The sequence below is a fragment of the Epinephelus moara genome, chromosome 17 (assembly GCF_006386435.1).
Source record: "Epinephelus moara isolate mb chromosome 17, YSFRI_EMoa_1.0, whole genome shotgun sequence".
NCBI classification, from domain to species: domain Eukaryota; kingdom Metazoa; phylum Chordata; class Actinopteri; order Perciformes; family Serranidae; genus Epinephelus; species Epinephelus moara.
Genome location: NC_065522.1, coordinates 4234556 through 4260045, shown reverse-complemented (window position 1 = coordinate 4260045; position 25490 = coordinate 4234556). Strand labels below are relative to the sequence as shown.

The 25490-nt window shown below is 39.8% G+C and overlaps 1 protein-coding gene across 1 annotated transcript; it reads right to left on the bottom strand.

Moving 5' to 3' along the window:
• Positions 1–2434: 2434 nt before the first annotated feature.
• On the bottom strand, positions 2435–24316 carry si:dkey-6n21.12 (schwannomin-interacting protein 1). The gene is made up of 7 exons (XM_050066992.1): positions 23960–24316; positions 19631–19890; positions 12754–12878; positions 12102–12198; positions 8978–9103; positions 8682–8799; positions 2435–8121 (listed from the first exon to the last, which is right to left on the bottom strand). Exons 2-7 carry the CDS (start codon positions 19886–19888, stop codon positions 8021–8023), a joined length of 825 nt encoding a protein of 274 aa, XP_049922949.1. The 5' UTR covers positions 19889–19890; positions 23960–24316; the 3' UTR covers positions 2435–8020.
• Between the last annotated feature and the right edge of the window lie 1174 nt (positions 24317–25490).

Genomic DNA, 25490 nt, shown 5'->3' with positions numbered 1-25490 from the left:
AATGTCTTTATGAGACGCATTAGGCTTTCAACTAACTCCAGTGTAATGTCATGTTCACAGAGGGCACGTTTAAAATCGTTTGCGTGAGTGAATCACATGTAAAGTCAATGTGAAGACGCGTGTAGCATAATTTTGCATCACATGCGTATTTGCCAGAGTTGAAAAATCTTAACTTCAATGACCAATTGGCGCCCGGATAGCCAGTCAGCATTGAGATCCTCCAGGGACATATGATGCAGAGGACATACCGGCAGAAGGTTATTCATTAATTCAGCTATTTCATGCACGTATGACGTGAGTATGCAGCGAGTAAACACAAAATATTCTAGTGTTCAAACACTATCTATGGCATTACTTGTGTCATACGGACTACTGTTAATTTATTATGCTGATCTGTTCTGTACGACATCTATTGCACGTCTGTCCGTCATGGAAGAGGGATCCCTCCTCAGTTGCTCTTCCTGAGGTTTCTACCGTTTTTTTTCCCTGTTAAAGGGTTTTTTGGGGAGTTTTTCCTTATCCACTGTGAGGGTCCTAAGGACAGAGGGATGTTGTATGCTGTAAAGCCCTGTGAGGCAAATTGTGATTTGTGATATTGGGCTTTATAAATAAAATTGATTGATTGATTGATTGATTGACGCTGAGAGCAACTGATGTAGTACAAAGAATCAGAAAGTCCACATAGGGCGGGAGGGAGAGGAAGATACAAGATAACGTTTCACCCCAGGAGCACTGTCTGTGCTCTGTTCAAATCCAAAAGTCAGTGTTGTTTTAATGTAGCATTACATAACTATGTCCTGTGTAAAACCAAAAGTCATAGTTGTTTTAATGTACGTTATGTAATTTACCTATGGTTTACGCACACTGATGTCACTCACATGACGTAAATATGTCACGCCAGCCTGACATAAACCATACATAACGTTACATAATAAACCTTTTGTTACGTAATAAAAAAGTACTTGAACCCAAGCACAATCTTTTTTCTAAACCTAATCGAGTAATCACTTTAGTTGTTCTTTTATCTCAGACATGTGTAAGGGTATTACATAAAGACGCGTCACAACCACCACCAAGTGACACTTAAGAGGAAGGCTGTTTCCGCTGAAAGATGTCAAGGTATGTAACACCCTAATACATGTCTGAGATAAAAGAACAACTAAAGTGATTATCAGAAACTGAAGACATAATGAACACCATTGAACCTAACCGAGTAGTTTTGTTGGTTAAATCTAACATTGACCATTTCACAACATTAACTACGTGTTACAATGAGTTTCAGCTGTGTCTCACATAGGGTAAAGGGCTAAGGTTGCCCTGTATGTCGCTATGAGAAATCGAGGGTCGTGACAAAGAATTTGTTACAATTTCAGCCTGAAAATAACAAGTCCCGCCTACTTGCAGTTTAACTCCGTCCATTCAGAGTTACAAATACGTTTCTCAATTAACTTCTGATCATGACGAAACAAAGAATATAATAACAATTTAGCTACTCGCAGAACCAACAGTATGAATAAATGTGTCCAGTCAGAGGTTGGCCTTAAAGTGAAGGCCATGGTTAGATCAAAACCTAAAGGTTAGTCCATTTTTTAATGTCCTCAGTCTCCCAGGGGACGGCAAACTTTACTGTAAAAAGAGGCAGTTTTGACAAAAAAACAAAACAAACAAACACTAAAACACAAAATACATATTTGAAGCTTGTAGTGAGGGTAAAACGGTCTATTAAGTTTAGATTAGCCCATCGCCAGGAGCCGCAGGCTGCCTACGCCTGCAGCTGTTCAAAAGGTCCGAAGGGCATTAAATTATTTCGGAACCATCCTCAATATAGATATCATGAATTCCAGCCAGCAACTGTCGAGATATTTTGCTTTGGAACTAACTGTTGGACAGACTGACCAAAACCCTAAAAAACAGAGGAACACAAAGATTTCCTCATTTCACTAATTTAACAACACACACCCAAGTTATCTGGAAACAGACTGACAGACAGCAATACATACAAAGAGTCATCAGTGTAAAGACACTGCTCACACACGTTCTTCTCTGAAACTGACTGGACTAATACTTTATTTAATTCAAAGGCACAATCCGTTATCAATGTAAACAAAATGGTCGAACCACCACCAAAATTAAAAAACACAGTATTGGAGTGTGCAATCAATCTCAACTTAATTGATTTTTTTCAATACACAGATTAATACAAGACAACAACTAAATCTAAATGATTCATGTTCTTCTGTTGATTAAGATTTCTTTACAGTAAATAAAACAAGTTGAATGGGTTCAACAGGATCCCATTCTTGAATGTGTATCTTAACTCATTCAAATCAACATAATATTATTCACTGGGTGCAGTAACAACATTAAGGAATTCACCTGTATGATTAGGGAAAGACTGTGGTCATGACTGAATAATGACAATGTCAGCACTGACTTACTCTGAGACAGGCATTAGATTCATTTATTTCTGTCTCTAATGGTGAGTAATGTCCACTCACAACTGTTAAGGCCGACACACTTGACCATCAGCTGCTGGGTGCCAACAGTGCTTAGGTTGTCTTGCTCTTAGGAAATCTTAAAGAGATAGTTTAGATTTTTTGAAATGGGGTTGTATCAGGTACTTATCCATAGTCAGTGTATTACCTACAGTAGATGGTGGTTGGCACACCCCCAGTTTGGAGAAGCAGATTGGAGTATTGCCGTGGCAGATAAGCATTGTACTGCTGTGGAGGGGTCAGCAGCAAAAAGTATTTTAACCACCTAAAAAATCACTATCAGTTTTAGTGCGCACTATACTAAGAGTATTTTCAGTGCTTTACCTTTCTGTCAGACAGTGATTTCTGATGGGGAACTGAGGTCGTTATATTGCTGTGTTATCGTGTGACTTTGGCATTTAAAGTGGTTAGTTCGGACTCATCGAAGTCACACAATAACACAAACAAACAAACAGTTTGAAGCAGAAGTAGACCAGCAGCTCCCATGTTCAGCAAGCCAAAATTACTAGTTTTGTCAATAGAGTCTGGTGGCTTTGAAGAGAGCATACATATGGAACTGAAGCAGTTAATGCAGTGGCGAAAATGTTCTTAATGTAGCATACACTTAATCCGTTCTGGATTTTTTTAGGTGGCTATAATATGTGTTGCTGCCCCCGTCTACAGCAGTACATTGCTTAGCTTCTGTGGTGGTACTCCTGCCACTTTCCCAAACTGGGGGTGCGCCAACGAACATCTACAGTATATAATACACTGACAATGGATAGGTACCTTGTATAACTCCACTTCATAACATTTGAGCTATCCCTTTTAAATGTTGGAAGCTGATATTCAAATAATTGCTAGTTTCTAATAACTGCCAGGTAAAAACCTGGGTGAAATTAGTTGTTTTTAAGAATAGCTTTTACTTTGCTATTTTCTAAGTTACTGTGAATGAAACCCAATATTTTTGGAAGAGGTCAACAGCTTCCCGGGAATGAGCTGTTGGATGGTTATTACTGTCAGACATACAATTTGTGCAGAAAGTGTTGAGTTTGTGTCTAATGGAGCTGTGAAAATGTATATGATACAGAATTTCTGAAATCTTAACAGGTAAACATTCTTTTTGTGTAGAGTTTAACCAAAAAAATCAAAATTGTGTGCCAAGACTGTCACAAAACTGATTGCCTGAATAAAAAGATTCAAATATTTTGCTTAGATATAAAACGAAAAGCATTTTGGTGAAGAAAATAAAAATGTGTTCATTTTTTTGTATGGAAGTTCATATTTAGTTCTTTACTAACTCCACCTAAATAGCTTACAAATAAAGGGCCTGTTTACACCTGGTATTAAAAAAGTTCCAGTGATCCAAACACAAGTGGACAGCCAAGACACAGCCCTCTCACACCTTTGTCTATGATGTATCTAGCTGACCGCTTGTGCTCAGAATATGTTACTGCCTACGTCACTTACACTCGAAGGTCAAACCAGTTAAAATGTCCACACTCTTGCTAGCATTAGCAGTTGTGATGGTACAGTTGGAGAAATAGCTGTCAGCAGAATCCAACACGTCTCCTTCCCTAGGGCAAGACCATAAGATGGTCATGCAACACTTCGTCCAACTAAGGCAGCATCGGTGGTGGTAACAGAGCCAAAACAATGTCTGTATAAACAGGATGGGATCATGGGTGGTACAGGTATGACATTTTAATGATGTGTTGTGCGTGTGACCCAAGGCAGGAGATTAAAACGTAGCTGATAGCAGTTAGCAGCTCCCTTAAAGAAGAAGATCAGTGGCCAAAAGTGTCTGCAAATTGGGAAAAAAATTGAGGTCCAGGAGCTCCTTACCCTTACTGCCCTCGTCAGTGTGGTGTGTCCAGCACCGTTTGCCCTTGCTGGCGCTAGCTAACCTTTTTTCTTGCTGATTCAGCATTGGCATAGCAGAGCCCATCGGAGAATGAAATCACTGTGATTGGCAGCTCAGCTCACTGCACCACAAGAGAAACGAAGGTGAGAATTGTAAACAAAGAGCTAAAGTCAAGAGGGAGTAAAGTCAAAACAGACTTATAGATTATAAAATAAGATTATTTGTCTTTAGCCATTGAGCTCTTTAGCAGAAATGTTTCCTGATGGTTTGTGTTATTGTTCACTGGCGCACAGTAAATATGCTGCTCTTTCAATATTGGATTGTGTTGTTAAAGTGCTAACTGGCTAACTAGCGTCAGGACGGTATTCCAGTTTCCATTTTGAACGATGATTACAGACTACTGCCGTCTGCTGGTGTGGAGGGGTATGTCCTCTCATGCAGTTGCAGAACATATGTGCTTGTTGGCCTTACGTTTGGTGTGTTCATGAGCAACTTTTTGGCCAAGACACGCTAGTTCTCCCACATTTGTTTGGTGTGTTTGGGCCCTTACATGGCATTCCCGCCATGCCTCTTTTGATTCCGCCATACTGGCATGCTGTCTAAAAGCACATACTGGAGTGGAATGATTCTGCCATTGTTTGCTTCTGCGTGAAAATGCAAAGCAGGCATAAAAGAAGGGACTTTGGCCGTATAGCGCGATCGCTGTGTAAAAAGGGCACCTGTTGGAGATGCAATAGGACACATCAGCATTTCCAATACAAAAAATGTGGTTAAATGCATCCCAGACCATCTCAGCAAGTGGTTTGAGTGATGGGATCACAATGTGTCCTGCTGGTTGTTCACATTTGTATTTAGCGCTGTCCACTTGAGATCAGATCAGCCAAGACGTGTTAATACCAGGTATAAACAGGGCCAAAGATACACATGAATAACAGAAGACATTTTCTCTCTTATCAGAGGAGTTAACTACACTTGAGACAAAGTAGAAAACAACAGATTGTTCAGTTGGCAATTATAAGCAGCTTCTTAACAGGAGTCCCTTTTGTATTGCAGTTTCAAGCCTTTAGAAAAGATGCTAAACACAATGTATTAAAGCATAGCTCCAGAGATGAAAAAAGATAACCCTCATTTTACAGATTGGTATCTCTGTTGTAATGTTGATGCTATTCCACTTTCTGCTTTTAAGTTATTGTCCTAATGTTTTTGTACAGGCTGAAATCAATGGAATAACATCAAACTGTCATGGGGACCTGCTGACCAAAACATTGCTCCATAGTGCTACTAGTGGTCAAAGACACCACGGGGTGCCTTTAAGGGAGAGAAACTGATCTGGAAAATCTGGAAAAAACTTCCATTAACACTGGATGAATCCTTTCAATGAATATTCAGATGTTTGGGGAAATATGCTGGTTTGCCACCAAAACCTGAAATGAGCAATTCTTTCCCCTTAACCAAAGCAAAACTTATGGGATGTTCTTTCTTCATAAAAGGTTATTGTCCATACAAAATTAATGACTGTCTGAGGGAGTTGCAAGATCATTTCTCCATATTTCTTGTCCACATCATGTAGTGAATGATGTGACATATGAGCACAGGCTGAGGTCACTGAAACAACAAAACCCTGATGGTTTAAGGTGAGTGACAAGAACAAGAAAAAGTGGCTATGTAAACAAATAAAAATATTATTATTACCCCTTTTCCACCAAGGCAGTTCGAAGGCCCGTTTAGAGCCACTGTCTAGTCTCGAAAGGCTCATTTATATTCCCTCAAAAATCGATACGTTCATTTTAAACTTTTACTGTCCACGTACTTCCATGCGTCCTTCATGTTTTTATAAATCTTTACACTAGATGGCACTAACCTTATCAACAAAAGCAAACTTTAGCACGTTACTTTCTGAAATTGCCACTGGCTCACCAACAATATTAACATCTGGTTTCACAAAGGATAACACTGTATAAGTGGAAGCTTTAAAGCATTGTTGTTGTTTTTGCTGTTGCTTATAAAGTTGTCTGCTATCTACATCGTAGATACCGCATTTGCCAATGTAGGCTCGCAAAGCCAAAAGCAACACTTGTAATGAGACTATGTAACCCACCATTGTTGTTGTGATTGAAGTTGGTGCTGGTGTTACTGGGAAAGCGAAAACGTATACAGCATATTCATTTATGTGATGATATTGCTCAGTAGCCCGCTAATAAAGTTGCTTGCAGCAGAGCGGTTCATAGCACTGTTGCCAACTCCTCAGTAAGAAAAGTAGCTACTGGCTGTCCTAAAAGTCACTAGAAGTCACCAAATGACATCATCGCCTAATTTGCATAATTGTCCATATGCATGTAATTGTAATGGCTGCTGTAGGAGAGAGGAATAACGTTGTGGAAGAGACAGAAACTGAGTAAAAAAACACCCTGAATATGTTTAGAACAACAAATGAACCTTCTTTCAGTGACTTATATTAGACAAAGAAAATTTTACATTTACATCCCGCCCTGACTGTAAACCAGGTCGGGATCAGCCAGCGGCGGTTCCACGCATGCGCGATTCACTTGCAGTCTGGACGTGGAGGGGTTAACATCTCCTGCTCTGACTGCTGCTGGGAGGGAGGACTGGGCCGTCTGTGAGTGCTTTGGGGCGAGAGAGGAGCCCATGGCAGCATCCGCTGCTCGTTGAGAAGAATAAGAATGATACGTGCTCTCACAACAGTCTCCAGAAGTCTTCAATAACATCAGAAAAAGTCGCTAGATTTGTCGCTGGTCGCTTTTTTTGAAAAAGAGTCGCTAGAGGGGTCTGAAAAGTCGCTAAATATAGCGACAAAGTCGCTAAGTTGGCAACACTGGTTCATAGAAGGTTTAAAACTTGATCCAACGGCGACCAGTACTAGCACGAGCCCAGAACCAGAACAAGGTTTGCTTTGGTGGAAAGGGGATATACGATCAAATCTTAAACTCACCATCCTTTCATCATATCTTCAAGATTGGCTGAGTGACTCTGCATGCTGTACAGATGCATTTTCATGTGCAGAAACACTTTTATGATGGTGTGTTAAGGTGGGAGCTATCCACTGTAAGGACAAGTTTTTCCCCCTTGCTTCCAGTCTGACTGCTAGACTGGGTTTAACATGACCCAGTCCTTAATCTGCTGTGGACTAGAGGAGAAGAAACCGGTGCTGACCTCATAATGTGACTCAGTGTAAGATAGCCAAGAAGCATATTTCCCCAAAAATGTAAGTGTGTTCCTTTGAGGCCACCATCCACTGTCTGGATGTTGTGTCCAAATCAGTTTCAGCTACTAACCGTACCCTACCGCTCTGACATTGTGACCACACCTGCTGGACAAAGCTGATCCTGTCACATGTAAGTTTTAAGCCACTGCTGGTGGACACCGTCCTTAAGTGAGACAAAATTTCCCTCATAAATATACAACACAGACAATAACAACAACAATAAAAAAAATACTAGGCATCTGAATGTCCTGGTCCTTTCAGGGAGTGACACTCTTCACAGTGATTGGCTGGTCAGACCAACAGCAAGAGGGGCTGACTGAGATGTTTGTGGAGGCCACTGTGGCACTGTCTGATTCCCAACAATGTTCACAGGCTGTAACACTTGTTCAAATGTTTGTGTAATATTAACCGCTCCTGACTGCTCGGCAGGGGAACTCCAGTCAGGAGCGATCAGCAGGTTCACAGCGATGTCAGATCCTGGACCTCCAGCAGCATGGCGTCCTGCTCTGTCCTCAGCTGGTCTCGGACCTGCAGGCGACTCACCAGGTCTGAGCTCAGGTCTGATGGGGACAGATGAAAAATCAGAAGTTCAAACTGCAGATCTAAATTAACAGCAGCACTTCAGAGGTGTATGTCTGAGAAATATTTTTTCTTACATTAGGATTAGTAGGGTCTAGAGTGCAGCCACTCTTTGTATTAGTTTTAGTGTGTAATGCCCGAGTCTCTTCCCTTTACAGATCTTTGCATTTCTGAGCGGAGCTCAATTGAGTTGTTTTATATGAACATTCTGTATAATGCTACGTGTATTATTTTTCCATTAAAAATCAATAAACATATTTTTAAAAATGGTCTCAGTCCACAGCAGGAGGATTGTGTCTTTCCTTGACACTAACAGTACTGTCTGATCAAAATAAATGAAAATAAAAAGATTCTTATGCATTTGGTTTGTCCCCTGCTGTACTGAACTCGCACAAACCATGACTTCTGTGGACTGTTGCACAATGCTTAAAATGTGAAAAATTTCTGGTGCACCTAAATGAAAAAAATAGGGAAACCTGTGCAACCACTTCAGGGTTAGGGTTAGTGAGGACTGTGTACTTGCTGTGTGGGTGAGGAGTACCTTGGATGGTCTGGCTGAGAGACGTACAAAGAGCCTTCAGATCCTTAATACTGAAGTTCTGTAAATCGCTGCGCTCCACATGTCTTCTCTGGACTACAGGATCACTACGAGCTGCAGCCTGACAGGAGAGTAGAAGAGAGGAGGAGGGGAGACAAGGAGGACGAAAGGAGATGGGAGAAGGAGGAGAGAGGAAGACAATAGGAGAGGACAAAGGGAGAAGGAGGAGAGAGGAGCTGTAATAAACTGTATTTGGGATTAAAAGAGAAAAATGGCTGAATGAGAAATTTAGCTCTCACCAGTGTTTTGTGGTCTGTTCTCAGTCGGTCTCGTAGGTTCCTCAGAGTGTTCCTGAAGCCTCTGGATTTTGGTTTCTCTGGCTTGGCAGGAGGCTGAGGATTCTTAAGGACCTGAACAGTCCCTCTCTTTATCAGCGGGGACAGACAACAGAGTGGGAAGAACATGAAGAAGATACACATGAAATAACAAGAGTAAGGTGTGGCTCTGTTGATATTTCTCGTACTCTTCTTAAAGAGATAGTTCAGATGTTTTGAAGTGGGCTTGTATAAGGTTGTGATCCATAGTGAGTTTGTTACCTACAGTAGATGTAACTCAGCACACCTCCAGTTTGGAGAAGCAGGCTGGAGTTTAACAAGGAAGCTCAGCATTGCACTGCTGTGGAGGGACCAGCAACAAAATGTATTTTAGCCACTTAAAAAAAATCAATCAGTTCAGGTGTACATTATCTTTAGAATATTTTCTTTGCTTTCCTTATCCCCAGATAGCGATTTATGACAGGGAAGTGAAGCTGTTATTTTTCTCTCTTGAAAGCCTGGTCTACCGCTGCCTCGATCAGTTCATTAGTTTGAGTTTTTGTGTGACTTTGGCGTTTTTAGTGGCTAGTTCAGATTCACCAAAGTCACACAATAACACTAACTAACTGACTGATTGAAGAGGCAGACCAGCAGCTCCTGTGTTCGGTGAGCTTAAATTACTGTTGATCCTCAATGGTGTCTGGTGGCTTTGATGAGAGCATAGATGGGGAATACGGAAGAGACTTGCTGCTTCAAGGTAAAGCCGTGAAAATATCATAATACAGCGTACGCTTGAATTGATATTGATTCCTTTTAGATGGCCAAAATATGTTTTGTTGCTGACACCATCCACAGCAGTACAATGCTTAGCTTCCGTGTCAGTACTCCTGCCTGCTTCTCCAAACTGGGGGAATGCTGACTGACATGTACTGTACATAATACACTGACTAAAGTTAAGTACCTCATAAAACCCCACTTAAAAAGATATTAATTATCCCTTTCACGTCCTTGTACTGTTTGCTGTTGCAATCATCCAACTACACCACAGTTTCTGCTCACAAAAGCCCAGTTCATTCCAATGGTTCACGCTGAGATGAAACTGTTTTAGAACGTTGCAGAATAAAGTTGCAGGGGGGGGAAATGGTCGGTCTGCGCTCAACTCAAGCGGGCTGTCACCTACAACTCAGTTGGTTTAAGGTTCAAGCTTCAGTTTGCTGTCATTCAAACGTGGTAAAAAACCTGAGGGAACGAAATCTGTTTCCCAGGTCCAGTGGCACACAGAATAAATAACATTTTAAGACAGACCTTTAAAAATAATTAAGTAACCTAAAAGCCTATAATAAATAAAACACATGATTAAAAAAACAAGCAGCGTGTTAAAGTGCATAATAGTGCATCAACAGCAGCATGCAGTCACAGCATTACAAAGTGCAGAGATGAGACTTCAAGCCTTCATAAGCCTCACAACCTCTGGGAAGAAGCTGTTCTTTAGCCTCGTTGTTCTGGCTTTGAGGCTGGGCAGCCTCCTGCCTTAAGCCTAGTTCACATTACATATTACATATATTACATATTACATTTTCACTGCGATTTTGACGTTGCAGAGGATCTTGAGAGCCACCTTGGGTTGGAGGTGAGTCGGCAGATAGTCTGCCACGACGAGTCCTCATGTGTGAACAAGCCTACGAGCAAGTCGCCCCCTTGTCTGTGACTGGGACTGGATATCTGGCATGCTAGAAAACTGGAGAAGTCTGACACGACTGACAAAGGGCATCAGCCAACGAGAGGCAGGACGCGTCAGCACGCAGGAGGACGGAAGAAATGTGAGGAGGACAAGCCGCAGGGTTGCCACTTGCCAGGTCTGCTTATTAGCTGCGACCTTGGGCTTGTTTCTAAAGCTGAGTTGCTTATTTGGGCTTGCTCTCTAAATGTCACCTTTCTCTATATATATCCGTCTAATAAGTTATTTAAACGCATGATAGTCGCTTCTTTTGGGCTTGTTTCCATAGCCCTGTTTGCTTTTTCTCCCAACATCTGGTAACACTGACAAGCTGGCACGCAACAACAACAATGGCGGTGTCCACAGGATCACGGGGAGCGCGTTGCGCTTGGACCCAGGATAATTAAGAATATCCATGCCTTTATGATGTGTCATCTCCAAGTTTGGTGAGGTCACTGCATTATCTGGGGCTCTGTCGGCGAGGGCTTGGTGGAGAAATCTTGTGGTGTGCACATACAGGTCGTAACGCAGTTGGTGAGACTCCCGCTGACAGAAACACGTCGCCAGGTATGAACACTCAAAAGATTACGATAGTCTCCGCGACACAAAATCAGGGAAAAAAATCGTGTGATGTGCACTAGGCTTTAGGGGAGGGGGGTGAACAGTTTGTGTGTCGGGTGGGTGGGGTCCTTCATACAGACGTTCTGTTTGTGCACCTGCTGACATAAATGTCCTCCAAGGAAGGGAGGCTGCTGTTGGTTATTTTTTGAGCAGATTTAACCACTCGTTACAGCACCTTCCTGCCATCCGCAGAGAAATTTCCATACCAAACAATGGTGGAGGGTGTCAGTGTGCTCTCCACCACACACCTGTAAAAGAAGGTCAGGGCATCCTCAAAAAGTACAGGCACTGGTGGGCCTTCTTTATGATGCTGGCTGTGTTGGTGGCCCACGTGAGGTCATTGGAGATGTGCAGACCCAGGTATTTGAAGGTGGACACCATCTCCACAGCTGCTCCTCCAATGAAGAGGGGAGCGGGGGTGTGGCCTCTCCTCCTTAAGTCCACGACCACCTCCTTAGCCTTCCCCACATTGATGCAGAGATTTTTTGCTCTGCACCAGTCCACAAGTTGGTCAAATCGCCGGTGGCTGGTTTTAGAACGTATAGCAAGTCACCTATTTGAACAGTGAACAGTATCTCCCATTCATAGAGATGATACACCGTCTCATCTAGCTGCACTGGTGTGAAATGGCAGGTTTTTAGAACGTTGCAGAATGGTACATTGCAACTTGTTGCCTGTTTCAACTCGTCTAATCCTGAATCTTTGGTCTGAACTGGGCTTAATACAAACTGCTGTATCGTGTTATCAGGGACTTGTGTAAGGGGCTGTTACCCGTGTGTTGCTGCTCTCCTTCTCCTTGTCATCCTCCTCTTCCTCACTTTCACTGTTGTTGATGAAGCAGAGCTGAAGATTCATCTGTGTCTGCAGGCTGGAGGATATACAACAGTCAAACAGACCTCATGTCTGACCTCATGTCTGATTCACTGAATGATGTGTGTTGTCGGAAAATTCACAGCTACTGAGTCACAATTACTGAACATCATCTCAGAGGGAAAGTGTCAAATAAAGATTCCAGGGCTTTGAACACAGTGACACCTGGTGGTTTGTCAAAATTATAACAGCCTCTCAACACTGGAGCCCAAGCACCACAACACCTGTTTGATTTTAATGCTAACAGTCTCATATGTGTGCAATATTTTTTTTTAACAAGCCTATGTGTTATTACTAAAGCTGTAATAGTTTTGTTAAGAAGTGCTGCATTAGATGTAGATGTTACTTTGCAATAAGAGTCATAGTAAAATAATGAATAGACACATTGAGGAGCCTAGATTTAAAATATGTTTGGCTTTCTTCCTCTAGTTAACTAACAAAACTTCTACAGTCAGATTTGGGCCTTCGGTTAAGAGATGATACACACCAGAATGACAACATGTTCATGAGTAATAGGTCATGAGTCTTGTGAGGTGTGTGTGTGTGAGTGTACCGAGAGGTGAGTGCCAGCACATGGCTGTTGCAGGCGTCGTCTCCGTCCTCCCAGCTCTCTGCTCTCCTCCCTCTCTCCTCCATCCAGCTCAGTGGAGCTCTGCCTCGCTCCAGAGAAACTCCGCTCTGAAGACCACAAGGGGCAGGAGTTACAGAGGCAGCACAACAGGGTTTATAAATATATATACAGTTTATATATCCTTTTCTTTTTTCATTTTTGTGATTACTTTAGAATGACTGTACTGTAATAGCCTGTTGACTGAGGTTAGCTGAGGTTAGTAGAACTTTATGGTAAGGAGACAGGCGGACAGGATGGCGATACTGTGCTTTATGATTACCTGGGTCATGATAAGGTTTAGATTCATTAAGGTTTAAGGTTTTTTTAAGGCTTTGATATTTAAAGCGTATGCTAGATGATATGGTTGTTTTACAGTGTTCCTGCTTTGGTAATTGACAAACATGATTTTCTACATATTACTTTTTATTGTTGTTGTTGTTGTTATGTATCTGTCCTTTATAGCAGACTCCATTCTTAATTATTTAACTTTTTTGTTTTTTTATTGTTTTTTTATTGCTATTTATAATACTTGATAGACACTGCTGCTACTTATTTTGTATTTATGGACTTTTGATTTTCATCACTTCATTGCAATTACCTATTTGTATTAGTGTTGCACGGTCTACTGGCAACAACAGTAGACTGCAGTACTTAAACACCACAGTACATATGATACCATAATGTTGGAGTACCGTAGTACTACGGTACCTCACGGTACCACTACTGTGGGATAAGTTCAAAGTCCATTTGCAAGAGGGTGAGTGTCCATGCGCCGTCCAATAATGGCACGCGCTGGCCATCTGGCACTCAATATGTTGCTGCAGTGGTTTGTTTTCCAGTGACATTTCAGGTATTAGCTGAGCTAATGAGTATCTTTAAGCAGTGAAAGTTATTATTTATTTTGTTTTACTTGTAGGCTAGATTTGTTTATATGTTACACTGATTTGTTTTCCACTGTATTTACGTGTTAAATAAGTTAACAGAGCTCTACGGTGCAAGCATTTTACTCGCATTTGCGACTAAAAATAGTTTTGTGCGAGCAAAAGAAATCATTCAGGAGCACGCTGTGCGAATATAGATTTCAACCAGCAGCAGAAACGAAAGGCGAATCCTGACGGTTGTGGGTTGAACGGGGGTCACAGACAGGAATACGGCGGAGCACTATGGCCACCGCAAGATAACGGTTTACCGGCGACCGAGAAGCCCAGCTCCAGGTACAATAATTTCCTCTTCGTTGGTGTCATGACTGCCCAGAAGTACCTGAACAGCCGAGCCATGGCGGCACACAGGTATGTGGCATGTCAGAGGAGAAACGAGCCGTTGACATTTCTCTCTTTGTGGCAGGTAACGGTCCACAAACCTCACTGCATTGAAAGGACTGTTCTAAACTTATCAGGGGAAGAGGGTGGCTGGTTGATTTTTATTTATTTATTTATTTTATTTTGATCCCCCCTATGTTAATCACTTATTGATGCTGTTTTTGAAGTATGAATAAGTCATTAAGTAATTTATTCCACTGAAATATCATTGATGTATTATAGAAAAGTGATTTATCTTTTTATAAATGACAAAAGGCACATCTGCCTCATTTTTGCTGTGGTATTGTGATACTACTCAGAACCGTGATACTTTCACTGGTATCGTACCGTGGGTCCCAATTTTGGTACCATGACAACACTAATTTGTATTCATGCTCAGTCAATTTTCCCTGAATAAACAATGGTTGATGATGATGTTGAAATACAGCGTCTTATCCACCGTATACCTAGACCCCATGTTACATGCAACTTCCAGCACTGAACCAGAACCAGCGTTTTCCAGTGCTAACGCTATGCTAATTCTCTTTTCTAGAGAGGATGTGATCATACCTGTGTCATCTCTGACAGCCATCTCAAAGCATTTTCTGTTTTCCTTTTTAATCAATTGTGTTAGCGATTAGCTTACCTTGCTAGGTTAGCATATTGATAAATTTAATCGAGCTGAGCTGGTTTATGGTCAACATCTCATCATCATAAACAGACGTCAACACATTCAGCCAACATTTAACATAATTCTGTATTAATTTCAACTCCATGAATGACATGATGTTTACCAGCTAATGCTCTGCTCGTCTCTGCTCATCTTTGGACAGACATCTCGTCGTCTGTCTCAAGGATGCAGTTTACGCATTTTTATCACTGCTGATTTATTAAATGGGAGTTGTGCTGAGTGAAACATAATGCTGAATTTAGCAGCAGACCTCAGTGTATGCCAGTGACATACAATAGTAGTAAAATAAATAACATTAGACATGTATTTCATACGATGTACAGTAAGTACAGTAAATCAGCAACACATTCTCAGCCTAGATGACTAAACCCATAATTCAAGGTGCTGCTGAGTTTGTTTTCTAATGTAGGTTGAGAATGCAGTCACACAGGGAGAGACAGGGACAACATACTGATGTTGAGTCACAGATTTGTCATTGTAGATGTCATTCTCTTCTGCAAATTCTCATTTAATACTTCTCTGCTCTCAAAATTCTTTGGTTTTATTATTTCCATATTCATTCCAAGCATGTGAAAACACTGTCTATACATTAGGGTACAGTGCACCGAAAATATGGGACAAATCTTTCCCTTATTGATTCAGTAAGGGATACTGCTTTTTATTTTTTACACAGGACTATGAGGTATTAACGTTATACAGTAGCCTACTAGGGTTGCAATGGTATAAGATTTTCATGGTTCTATAACTGTCTCAAAAAATATCTCAGTTTCACAGTGTTACAGAGTTATTACTATAAGTCAAAATTACACTTAATAGAATGAAACCAGAGGGGTTATTTTTTATTGAACATATATGTGTGTGTGTGTGTGTGTGTGTGTGTGTGTGTGTGTATATATATATATATATATATATATATATGTGTATATAAATAATAATTGAAACTTGAAACCATTTTTAAATGAAAGTTTGTATAAATAGTCTCCATTTTGAAAATAACTAAAATGAGGTTGAGATTCTCCATCTAGTTGCATTGTTTTTCAATATTGTAGATAAGCAAATGTACACGGTATGATACCCGTCAATTTTAATATTGGGGTATACCTTAAAACCAATATGCTGCTGCAACCTTGTGCAGTTCAGGTGGCAACATATTCCTCTCTCAGTAGGCGATGGAAACTATACTGCTAGTTACAAGAACAATCCTTTTTTTGTTCAGACTGCATGTTCAATGCACTGTTGTTGAAGCAATACATTTAGCTTGGGGTGCTTTAACACCTGTCTTGTTGTCAAACTCAAGCTCGATTGCCCCCTAAGTGCGGTTTGTCTGGGCAGGTGTGAACACAGCAATCGCACTCGGGTGCGCAACCAAGACAACTGGACCGGGCCTTCTTGAAGAAATGGTCTCATTCCTGTTCCAACCGAACTCTGGTGCGGTTTGTTTGTGGTGAGAACGTGTTCCGATCTCGATCTGAACCAACTGCAGTGGCATTACGCATTGTTTGGCTTAAACAATCACAAGCATGTTACAGTCCAAGAGGATTATTAATGTGCACCTCCTCCTGCACTGCCTTAATATGCACATTCGGTACATCCAATGCATCAAAACATTGTTTTCTAGTAGGAACTGCACCTCGTTTTCAGCCTGTATGGTTTTTGTCATGAACAGTGTAAGCAATATAGTACCCCATGACCAGTGCTAAAATCAGCGTGGGTAGTTGTCCCTCCTTTGAAACATTAGAAAGGTTTGCATTTATGTTGCAAGTGTACTCTTCAACGTTTTGTTTACTTCCTGGATTTTTCCCGCATGGAAATTCTGACCAATCAAAAGCAGCTTTCTTGCGCAAGCATTTTATCTGGTCCGCTTGTAAATGCTGCCGTGAGAACACGAACTAACTCTAGGCAATTATGCAACGTTGTAACAAAATTAGTCCCTGATTCGGACGAAAGCAAGCAAACTCTAGGTCTGAAGGCACCCTTAGTAGATAGTAACGTTACAGACATGGACAGTTCAACAGGTACCAGAGCTCCTGAGGGTTGCTGTTAGTTAAGTTTATGTTAAAATAATTGCTAAATTGAAGGCTAATTCATTTCAAAAGGAACCTCCACTGGCGATTAGCCACTGAGGCTAACCACAAGAAGTCAGTGGGACTAATTACTTCTACTATCTCACTTGAAGTTATACTCAAAACCACTTTCTACAGTAGCGCCCTCAGAAATGAGGTAGATAATCCAAAATTGTTATAAACTTGACCACTGATTAGTTTCTTCTCAATTTTTTTGAAAAATATCTTTTTAGGATTTGTTTTCCAGGGACCCCATTCACAAAACATCTTAAAAGTCGACTAAAAGTAGCAGAAACTCCTTTAAAAGTGTGTCAGTCCTGACTAGAATGGATTTTTTTTTCGGTCTAAAAGTATTTCACAAAGCATTTTAATATTAACTATAGCTACTAAATCTGAGAGAAGTAATCTGGAAGAATCCTTAGTCACTAACACTACATTCATAATAAACTATATTTTTTATGGCGGGTGAGTTAATAAGAATCATGTCCTATTGCTGCATGTCACTAACTCGGCTTCTTCTCTGGAGCCTTTGTGCTCCACTGTCTCACAGGTTAACTCATATCGCAGCAGTGCCTGGACAGCGTGACGTGTGTGGTTGTGCCACTGCCGTGGTCCTGCCTGATGCCTCCTGCTGCTGCTGTTATTATCAGTCATACTTCTACTGTTATTATACATATGTGATTATTGTCACATACATATACTATCATATATTAATATATACTTAGAACATATTGTACCACAATAGCCATAATTATTATTATAATATTATTACTTAAATTAATGTTGTTGTAAGCTATTATTACTGTCTATCTGATTGATTGATCAGCTCTACAACAAATGGAAACATACCAACAACACCAGAAATGACACTTTACACAACTCTCCACTACAGTGACTCAATGTGCAGCACTGGTGAACTTGAAATATCTCAGCTCAGCTGTCTGTGACAATTCATCTCTCTTTACACCCACATTAGCTTGACAGTTCATCAGGTTAACATTTAATCACAAAATAACAGAAACAAACAAAGCTGTTTTTTAATGGCATTCAACAGATCACCTGTAGAATATGTTATGTGTAAGTTTTTGAAACTATCATTAATAAATTCAGGTTTTGGTGATGTGTAACACTCTGTCTTGTAAACTATACACCATTGGGCCTTCAACAGGGGGTCCATGACCCCAAGGGGGTCCTCAGAGTTACTGCAGGGGGGTTTCTAAAGTATTGTTTGATAACTGAATGTTCATTTCACTACCATAAGCTGTCTACAATGTTGTTTCTGTTAATCTGGCAGTACATCCAACCAGCCTCACAACCACAGACCAGCTCAGGACCAGCCACCTGAACAACTGATGCAAAAATTGGTTTGCACAACCGAAAAAGAATTTCTACCTAAATGATCAGAAACTGTCTCAGGGAAACTCATCTGCATGTTCGTCATCCTCACCAGGGTCTTGACTTGATAACAGTTCATCATTGTAACCAATCTTGTGTGGTTGTGAAGCTGGTTGGATGTACTGCCAAATTCACGGAACTGACATTAGAGATGTCTTATGGTAGTGAAATCACCTTTTTTTGGTCAGTGTAGATGTAGTGCCTAAAAACACAATAAACCTTGCATCAAATACAAATTAACATCTATATCAACACCATCTCCACCTCTCTCTCCACCTACTGGTTGTTTATATTTTTATGTGTCTTTGATTTGTCTTATTATATCAATTCATCCCCTATAAATGTTCATTCACTCTTAATGTATTAATAATGACATATATGCTAAAGATAAGAATTTAATTTTGAGGAATATTTTTTTGAGTTTTTTTCTCAGGTGGAGTTGTACTGTAGTCAGAGTAATTATTTTGTACTCAAGACTGCTACATTATCATTTCTTTTCTGAGCTGTATGATCTCATAAAAATCCCACTGCTGAACCACGCCTGCTGATCTCTCCTTCTCTGGCAGAATGCATTGCTAGGATCAGCCCAGGAGCTGACTGCGTAAAGAGCTGATATCTTCAGCTGCTGAACACACACAGATTGTGGCTGCACACAATTGCTCACACCACCAAAGAAAATCTTCCAGTAAGCATGTGAGATTTACAGAGTGTGTTACTACAGTAACTGACCCAGGGTTACAGTGACCACTGTCTCTGGAACTAAAAACTCAGCGTTTCCCTCAACTCAGGGTGAGTTTTCACTAGATCTGCTTTCTGGAACACACCCATGTTCTCCACCAAGAACACTCAAAGTACTTAACTGAGTTGATAGAAGTGAGTGTTCCCTAGAGGTGGGGAAAAAACTCAATACAGCATAGTGTCACAATATTTTTGTCTGGCAATATTGTATCGTCACAAAAGTATCGCTTTTTTTATTATGTAAATTATTAATATTACAAATACAAGTTAAACTTATGGTAGCCTACTAGAATAATGTAACCAACTGCTTTTTCTGTCCACTGCATACATTTTGCTGCAAGAAATGACTGAGGTGAGATGAACGGACTGAAAATATATTATCTTATTCGATAATGAAGATGTTGACGAGTTTTCCTCTGAGAGATTAACTGCAATTGAAAAAAAGTAATACACCGCAATATATTGCACAATAATTTATCGCAATATTCAGCATATTGCAACACATTTAAAATTGCAATAATAATGTATTGTGACCTAAGTATCATGATAATATTGCATCATGGAGCCTCTGGTGATTCCCACCCCTAGTGTTCCCAGGACTAACCAACACCCTCTCCCAGACTGCAACCACTGACCTTTGCCCTTTTCTCCTTATTCTCCTCCTCCTGCTTCTCCAGCTCAGCGATGCGCAGACTCAGCGCCTCCCAGTGCATGATGGGAAGGCCCAGATTGTCCTCACCGTAGCCTTCCTGCCAGACCAGCGCAGCACCCTCCGAATCGTCTTCCTCTTCCTCCTCATTGTCAGCGTCATCATCACTCCTCCTGTCATCTTCTGCCTCGTTACTCTCCTTCTCTTCTCGCTGCTGCCGCTGTCTCTCCTTCTCTCCCTCCATCTCTACAGGGGTGGGGACAGCAGAATACAGAATCAAATCAGCTACAAGTGTCTGGGACAGAGCACTCTATATATAACATGCTGCCCAATGCTTAGAGATGTTGTAAAAACAAGTGGGAAAACAAGATGTTTGCTTGCTGCCTAAAATCCGGACTGAAGCCAGTTAAAGCTGCTGAGGTCATGACCTCTATTTTTGGGAATTTGGAGTTCTTAGCGATCTGGGAAGATCATAAAGTTTGGAACAACATTATTTATCCACCAGTTTTATTTCTGTCAATGTGAAGACTTTGAAACAGCCCCAGCTTGTGTTTCTCATGTATTAACACTACATCATTTAAAACAATCTTTTAAACCCATTTCCAAAGGTGTGGCTATTTCCAACCCAGGTCATACTGTATCTTGTTGTAGGACACATGAAAAATATAAAAGCATTATTATTATAAAATACCAAAGTAAACTAAAGTATCACCAATATATCTCTCTAGAACAGAGAACAGACCCTTGTGAGTGATAAAACTTGCCACCTAAGAAATATGCCTGTGTTCAAAGAAGAACACACGTTGAAATACAAATGCTGTTATCTGCTATAAATGCCCTCGAGAAGACAAACCCATCTGCATCAATGTTTCTTCTTTTTTTCCTTTGTGAAATAGTCAGTAGAAATCTATAACAAAGTTCATTTTACATAAACTATATGAACTATGGATAAACTATTTAAAAAATCCATTTAGTGAATAATTTCTTATTTTATTTGGTATTTTTGTCATATACATATTTGCAGTGATGATTGGTAATATGTATGTTGATGCTGTCCATCGTCTGTATTTTCTGTAACTACAAAATATTCCGTTACAACACAAAATCTTGCACAAGGGCCCGTCATAATAGTGTGCACTGGGGCCCATCCTAACTATCGTATGCCACTGCTGATTATAAAAGAAATCTGTAATACTGTGATAATGCGATATTTTCTGAGACGGTTATAGTACTGTGAAAAATTTTATGCTGTTGCAACCCTATATTGAACCACTGATCAATATTTTTTTAACACAGAAGACAAAGTAATATATATTAATTTATACATAGATATATTAAGACTCTGCAGATATCACCTGAACAGTAAATGTTGTTGGGGCAGCAGTAGCTCAGTCCACTGGGACTTGACCTAGGAGCAGGAGCCAGAGTGTGGACTAGGGTTGTACACGATTTGCCAATTTCGGAATCGATTTAAATCGTGAATCAGATTTGTTGTGAAAAAATCAGAGATTTTTTTTTAGGCGGTATCGCCCAGCCCTACAACAGAGTAAACAAAAATTGATTTCCCCAAGAGGGCGTCATAAAGAACTTCTTCTACACCACCTTCTTGGTTTTTCAAAGATTTCACTGCATATTAATTGCTCAAAAGAAGCAATGTTTAAGTCTGTGACTTAAAGGTAACAGTAAGACAAAAAGCATGTAGGAGAACTACTGTGGCTGTAAAACATGAATGGCCTTATCTAGAGCCAGTCAGTACAATTACATGAAATTAGAGAAAATCAATTTATTGTATTAGTTCGACTAAAACCGGACTAATACAATACTTAAACTAAAACTTTTAAAATACATCCAGAGCTGTGCATTTTTGGAAAGACGAGGAGACACAGTCCATGCTGTGTCAGCTTAAAGAGTAAGATATTTTCAAATACGTGGATGGGGGAAAACACAAAGTGGCGATTGTTTGGTCTGTGAAGAAACAAGCTGAAATGGGGCATATGGTCACCTATCATAGTGGAGTCAGACATACTTCAGTCAATAAATTAATTCCCCTCCTGTGCTTGTATACTGAGCCAAGGATATAAGTTCAATTAAATGGGCTAGTCGAGCTTTAACTGTAGCTCCACCTATTTACTGTGCAAGTAAATGTACTGACTATTTGGTTTGTCCATTCTAGGCTACTACATGGTGGTGGACTCTGTGGAAAAGGACCTGTTCCTTGCGTAGATATAAACAAGTCATTGTAAAGTAATAAAAACACAGCAATTTATATTTTCAGGTTATTATCAACTAATGAAAACATACTGTACTTGTGAATATGATATACCATTTCTGTCAATATATGCCCCCAAATCCTACACACTGGAACTGTAAATACTTTTTTGGTACTATGGTATTATGCATCTGCAGTGCAGACTATTAAAAAGTTCCAGGTACAGAAAGCTGAATGTCTGGTCAGATTTATAATGCTGTTTGCATTTTCCTTGATAAGAAAGTTCCTGATATAAACCTAATTTCAGACAATATTTACTTAAGATAAAGGTCTTGTTGGTCTGCTTGTGTTTCAGCAGCTTTTAACTTGTTTTGTAAAATGAAAAATAGCTAAAGAAGAAATGCATATTCTTAAGGTGAAGTGTAAAATATTATTTTGGTCCTGAAATGTGTGTTTTGTATTTAAATAGACTCTAGCTACTGCATCAATAAAGATATCCAGTACACTGAGTTCAAACCAATGGTGTAAGGTAGTTACAATGGGCCCTAGTGCACGCTTGTTACTAGTTTCAAGGTGCACACACACCACTGGCAACTGTTGGCATAAGAAAGCGAATCTAATTTAGGGGGCTTTGCTACCTTTTCCTCCTGTTCGTTTCTCTCGTCCTTTCTTACTGACACTTTTCTGCTTAGAGGACATGAAAATGTGCTCAGCTTGTCAGTCTGGACAGATTTTGTGCCTAAACTAGCTACTGTATTGCATTATCTTGTCAAATGAACAAATAGAGACTTGACATCAGGCAACACATATGTTATCCAACAATCATCACTGCATACTTGTATTAGTGTTGTCACGATACCAAAATCTTTGTTTCGGTACCAATACCAATATGAATTTCAATACTTTTCGATACTCTTCAGTACTTTTCCTAAGGAAAAGTCCTTTTGGATACAAACCTTTAGAACAATAAATAGTAGGGGTGTAACGGTACCAAAAAAATCATGGTTCGGTAAGTACCTCGGTACGGACGTCACGGTTTGGTAACTCAAATGTTCCACCAAGTTTGTGTTGTCTCGTGTTGTCTCCCTTTGTGAGGCAGACTTTCTCTTGTCTTTTTTCACGTGCGCCAGCTGCGAATGTTGATACAGGTGTTGTCATACACACCACTTGTGCAATCTGTGCTCCAATAGGAACAAGAAAGGCGTTTGTGTGCATAAATGAGTAAAATAAATTAACTAAATTAATGAATTGAATCCGTTTCAAAGTACCGGTATTTTCCAAATGCAGTATAGTACCGTTTGGAATACTCTAGTACCGCGGTACTATTTTAGTACCGGTATACTGTGCACCACTAACTTGTATATGACAAAATATCAAAGAACACACGGAATTATTCATTTAGAACGTATTTAGTCATTCAATAGTTTTAAATATACATATAATGTATTCAGAGTTTGTATAGTTCATGCAGAATAAGCATTTAATTTTGTTATGGATTTCTACTGCCTATTTTACCCAAGAAAACAAAAGACAACAAAAAGAAAGAAAATCATTACAGAGATGGGTTTGCATATTTGAAGGCATATAACCGATAGCAAATGGAATTTTTATTTATCAGATTAAAACAAATAAAAAAAAGATAAGCCCTATGTGTGTAAAATGTTGACATCTAAATCGCTTTTACCAGGCTGCAAGGTTGGTTCTGGTACTGAGCTTAACGGGTATGGCCGGGTACGGGTTTTCAAAAATGGACTTCTGCAGGAGTCTGCCCCCCACCCAATGGGCCCCAGTGCAACCGTACTGCCTACACTGTCTATATTTTCGCCCCTGGTTCAAACAATATCCGGCCCCAAACATAAATTAACAAACAAAATGCCAAATAGTTAGAAAAAAAGACAAACTTTGCTCCCTGGTTGTGGTGGAGGTTGGGATACCTAGACTCATGCCTTCAGTACGTTTTTTTTTTTTTTTTGTTACAGGCTACGGCCCTGTCTAAATTCACAGTTAGACTAGTCAGCGTGTGCCTGAAAGCAGGAGACCTCAGAATCTTTTCTAATCTTAATGCGTCACCATTAACTGTTATTAGCTGTTAAACAGGTAACTTACCACTTTCTCCACAATATAAACCAGCTCTACTGCTCTCGTTGTCACAGAGGTAGTCGAGAGTTTTGCCACATAACAGTCCGCTCCTTCCTCAACTCCTCCTAGTTATCTTCCCCCTTCCTTTCCTTTCCATCTGGAGTTTACTCCCTCTGTCTTCTTCGTCAGCCAGCCAAAAGAAGCGGAAAAATGTCCTCAACAACCGTTCAAATCTCTTTCGTCTCAGTCTGCGCACTTACTTACATCCTGTCTGGGCTGCTTTATGTTTTTGGTTATTAACACGCCTGATATCCACTCACCGTCGGTTCAAACATCCAAACAATAGACACAAACTTGAGGAATTTCACGCAAAGGAAAAAGTTGGCAATTTTAAAATTTACCTCTGAGACTTCCTGTCAGTGCCTTCAAAATAAAAGCCTCATTGTCCCCTCAGAGAGCCAGCGTTAGCTAGCACACCGCGGTCTTAAGCTAGCTTTAACATTTAATATTTGCTAAGACTGTTAGCTGCTGCTTGTTGAAGCTTGTGTGATATCTCTGAGTAACAACGAGAAGGACTCTTCCCTCAACTTCCTATTCCTGTTACATTGTATTGTAGCTAAATACAATCAGTATCAATCTCAACATCAACTTAAAGTTGAATTCAGTGAAACAGAGAACAATTTTTTTCACTTTCTTTATTGTGCACAAATTCATTTACAGAAATACAAACAGATACATGAATAAAGTAAACATAAAAAGTAATAATAAGAATAAGAATACAAAATAAACAAAAGAATAATATAGTTACATGTTATAAAAAATACCGAGGTTTTAGACTCAGCTTGAGTCTAACACACGCTTTACTGGGTCTTTATTTCCCCCAAGGACTTTTCTTTACAATCAACAAGGCACATCATATGAAATTTGAATACAAGTTACAATATTACTATAATGAAAGATATAAAAAATGAATTACAAAATAAAACTTACAAGTGGCCATTCACAAACTAAGGTACACAGATATTCATGCAGACATAGGGCTTTTCCAATTTTACAGCATTTCACACATTTTTTTATAAAGATGGGGCTAGTTTAAAAAAACAAAAACCTTTGTAAATAAATTTTGTCAAAATAATAAAATTATTAATTGTGTTTTATTGTCCTTTATATATATTTTAAAACCTTTATATTATTTTACAATTTAGAGTCAGAATATTTTGGTCATTTTAAGTCAACCAATGTTGAAAAAAGTCCCCAAAGGTCCTTGTTAAGAGAAGAAAAGATGCTCTTTCAGGTTTCAGTGTCTGAGTTTAAAAGTACATATATTTAAAATGCAAATTTAACCTTTGGGTAAGAAGTCAGTATAGCCTATGTGTAAATCTCAATGATAATTTTAAACTTCTTTAGCCTTAGGTGAAATTGCAAAAGAGAGCTATCTGGCTCTTATTTTGACTGCCAAATTATTCAGATTCAGATTCAGATTCAGAATACTTTATTAATCCCCGGGGGGAAATTGTTTTTGTTCCAATGCTCCGTGCAAAGTAGAAATAGAAATACA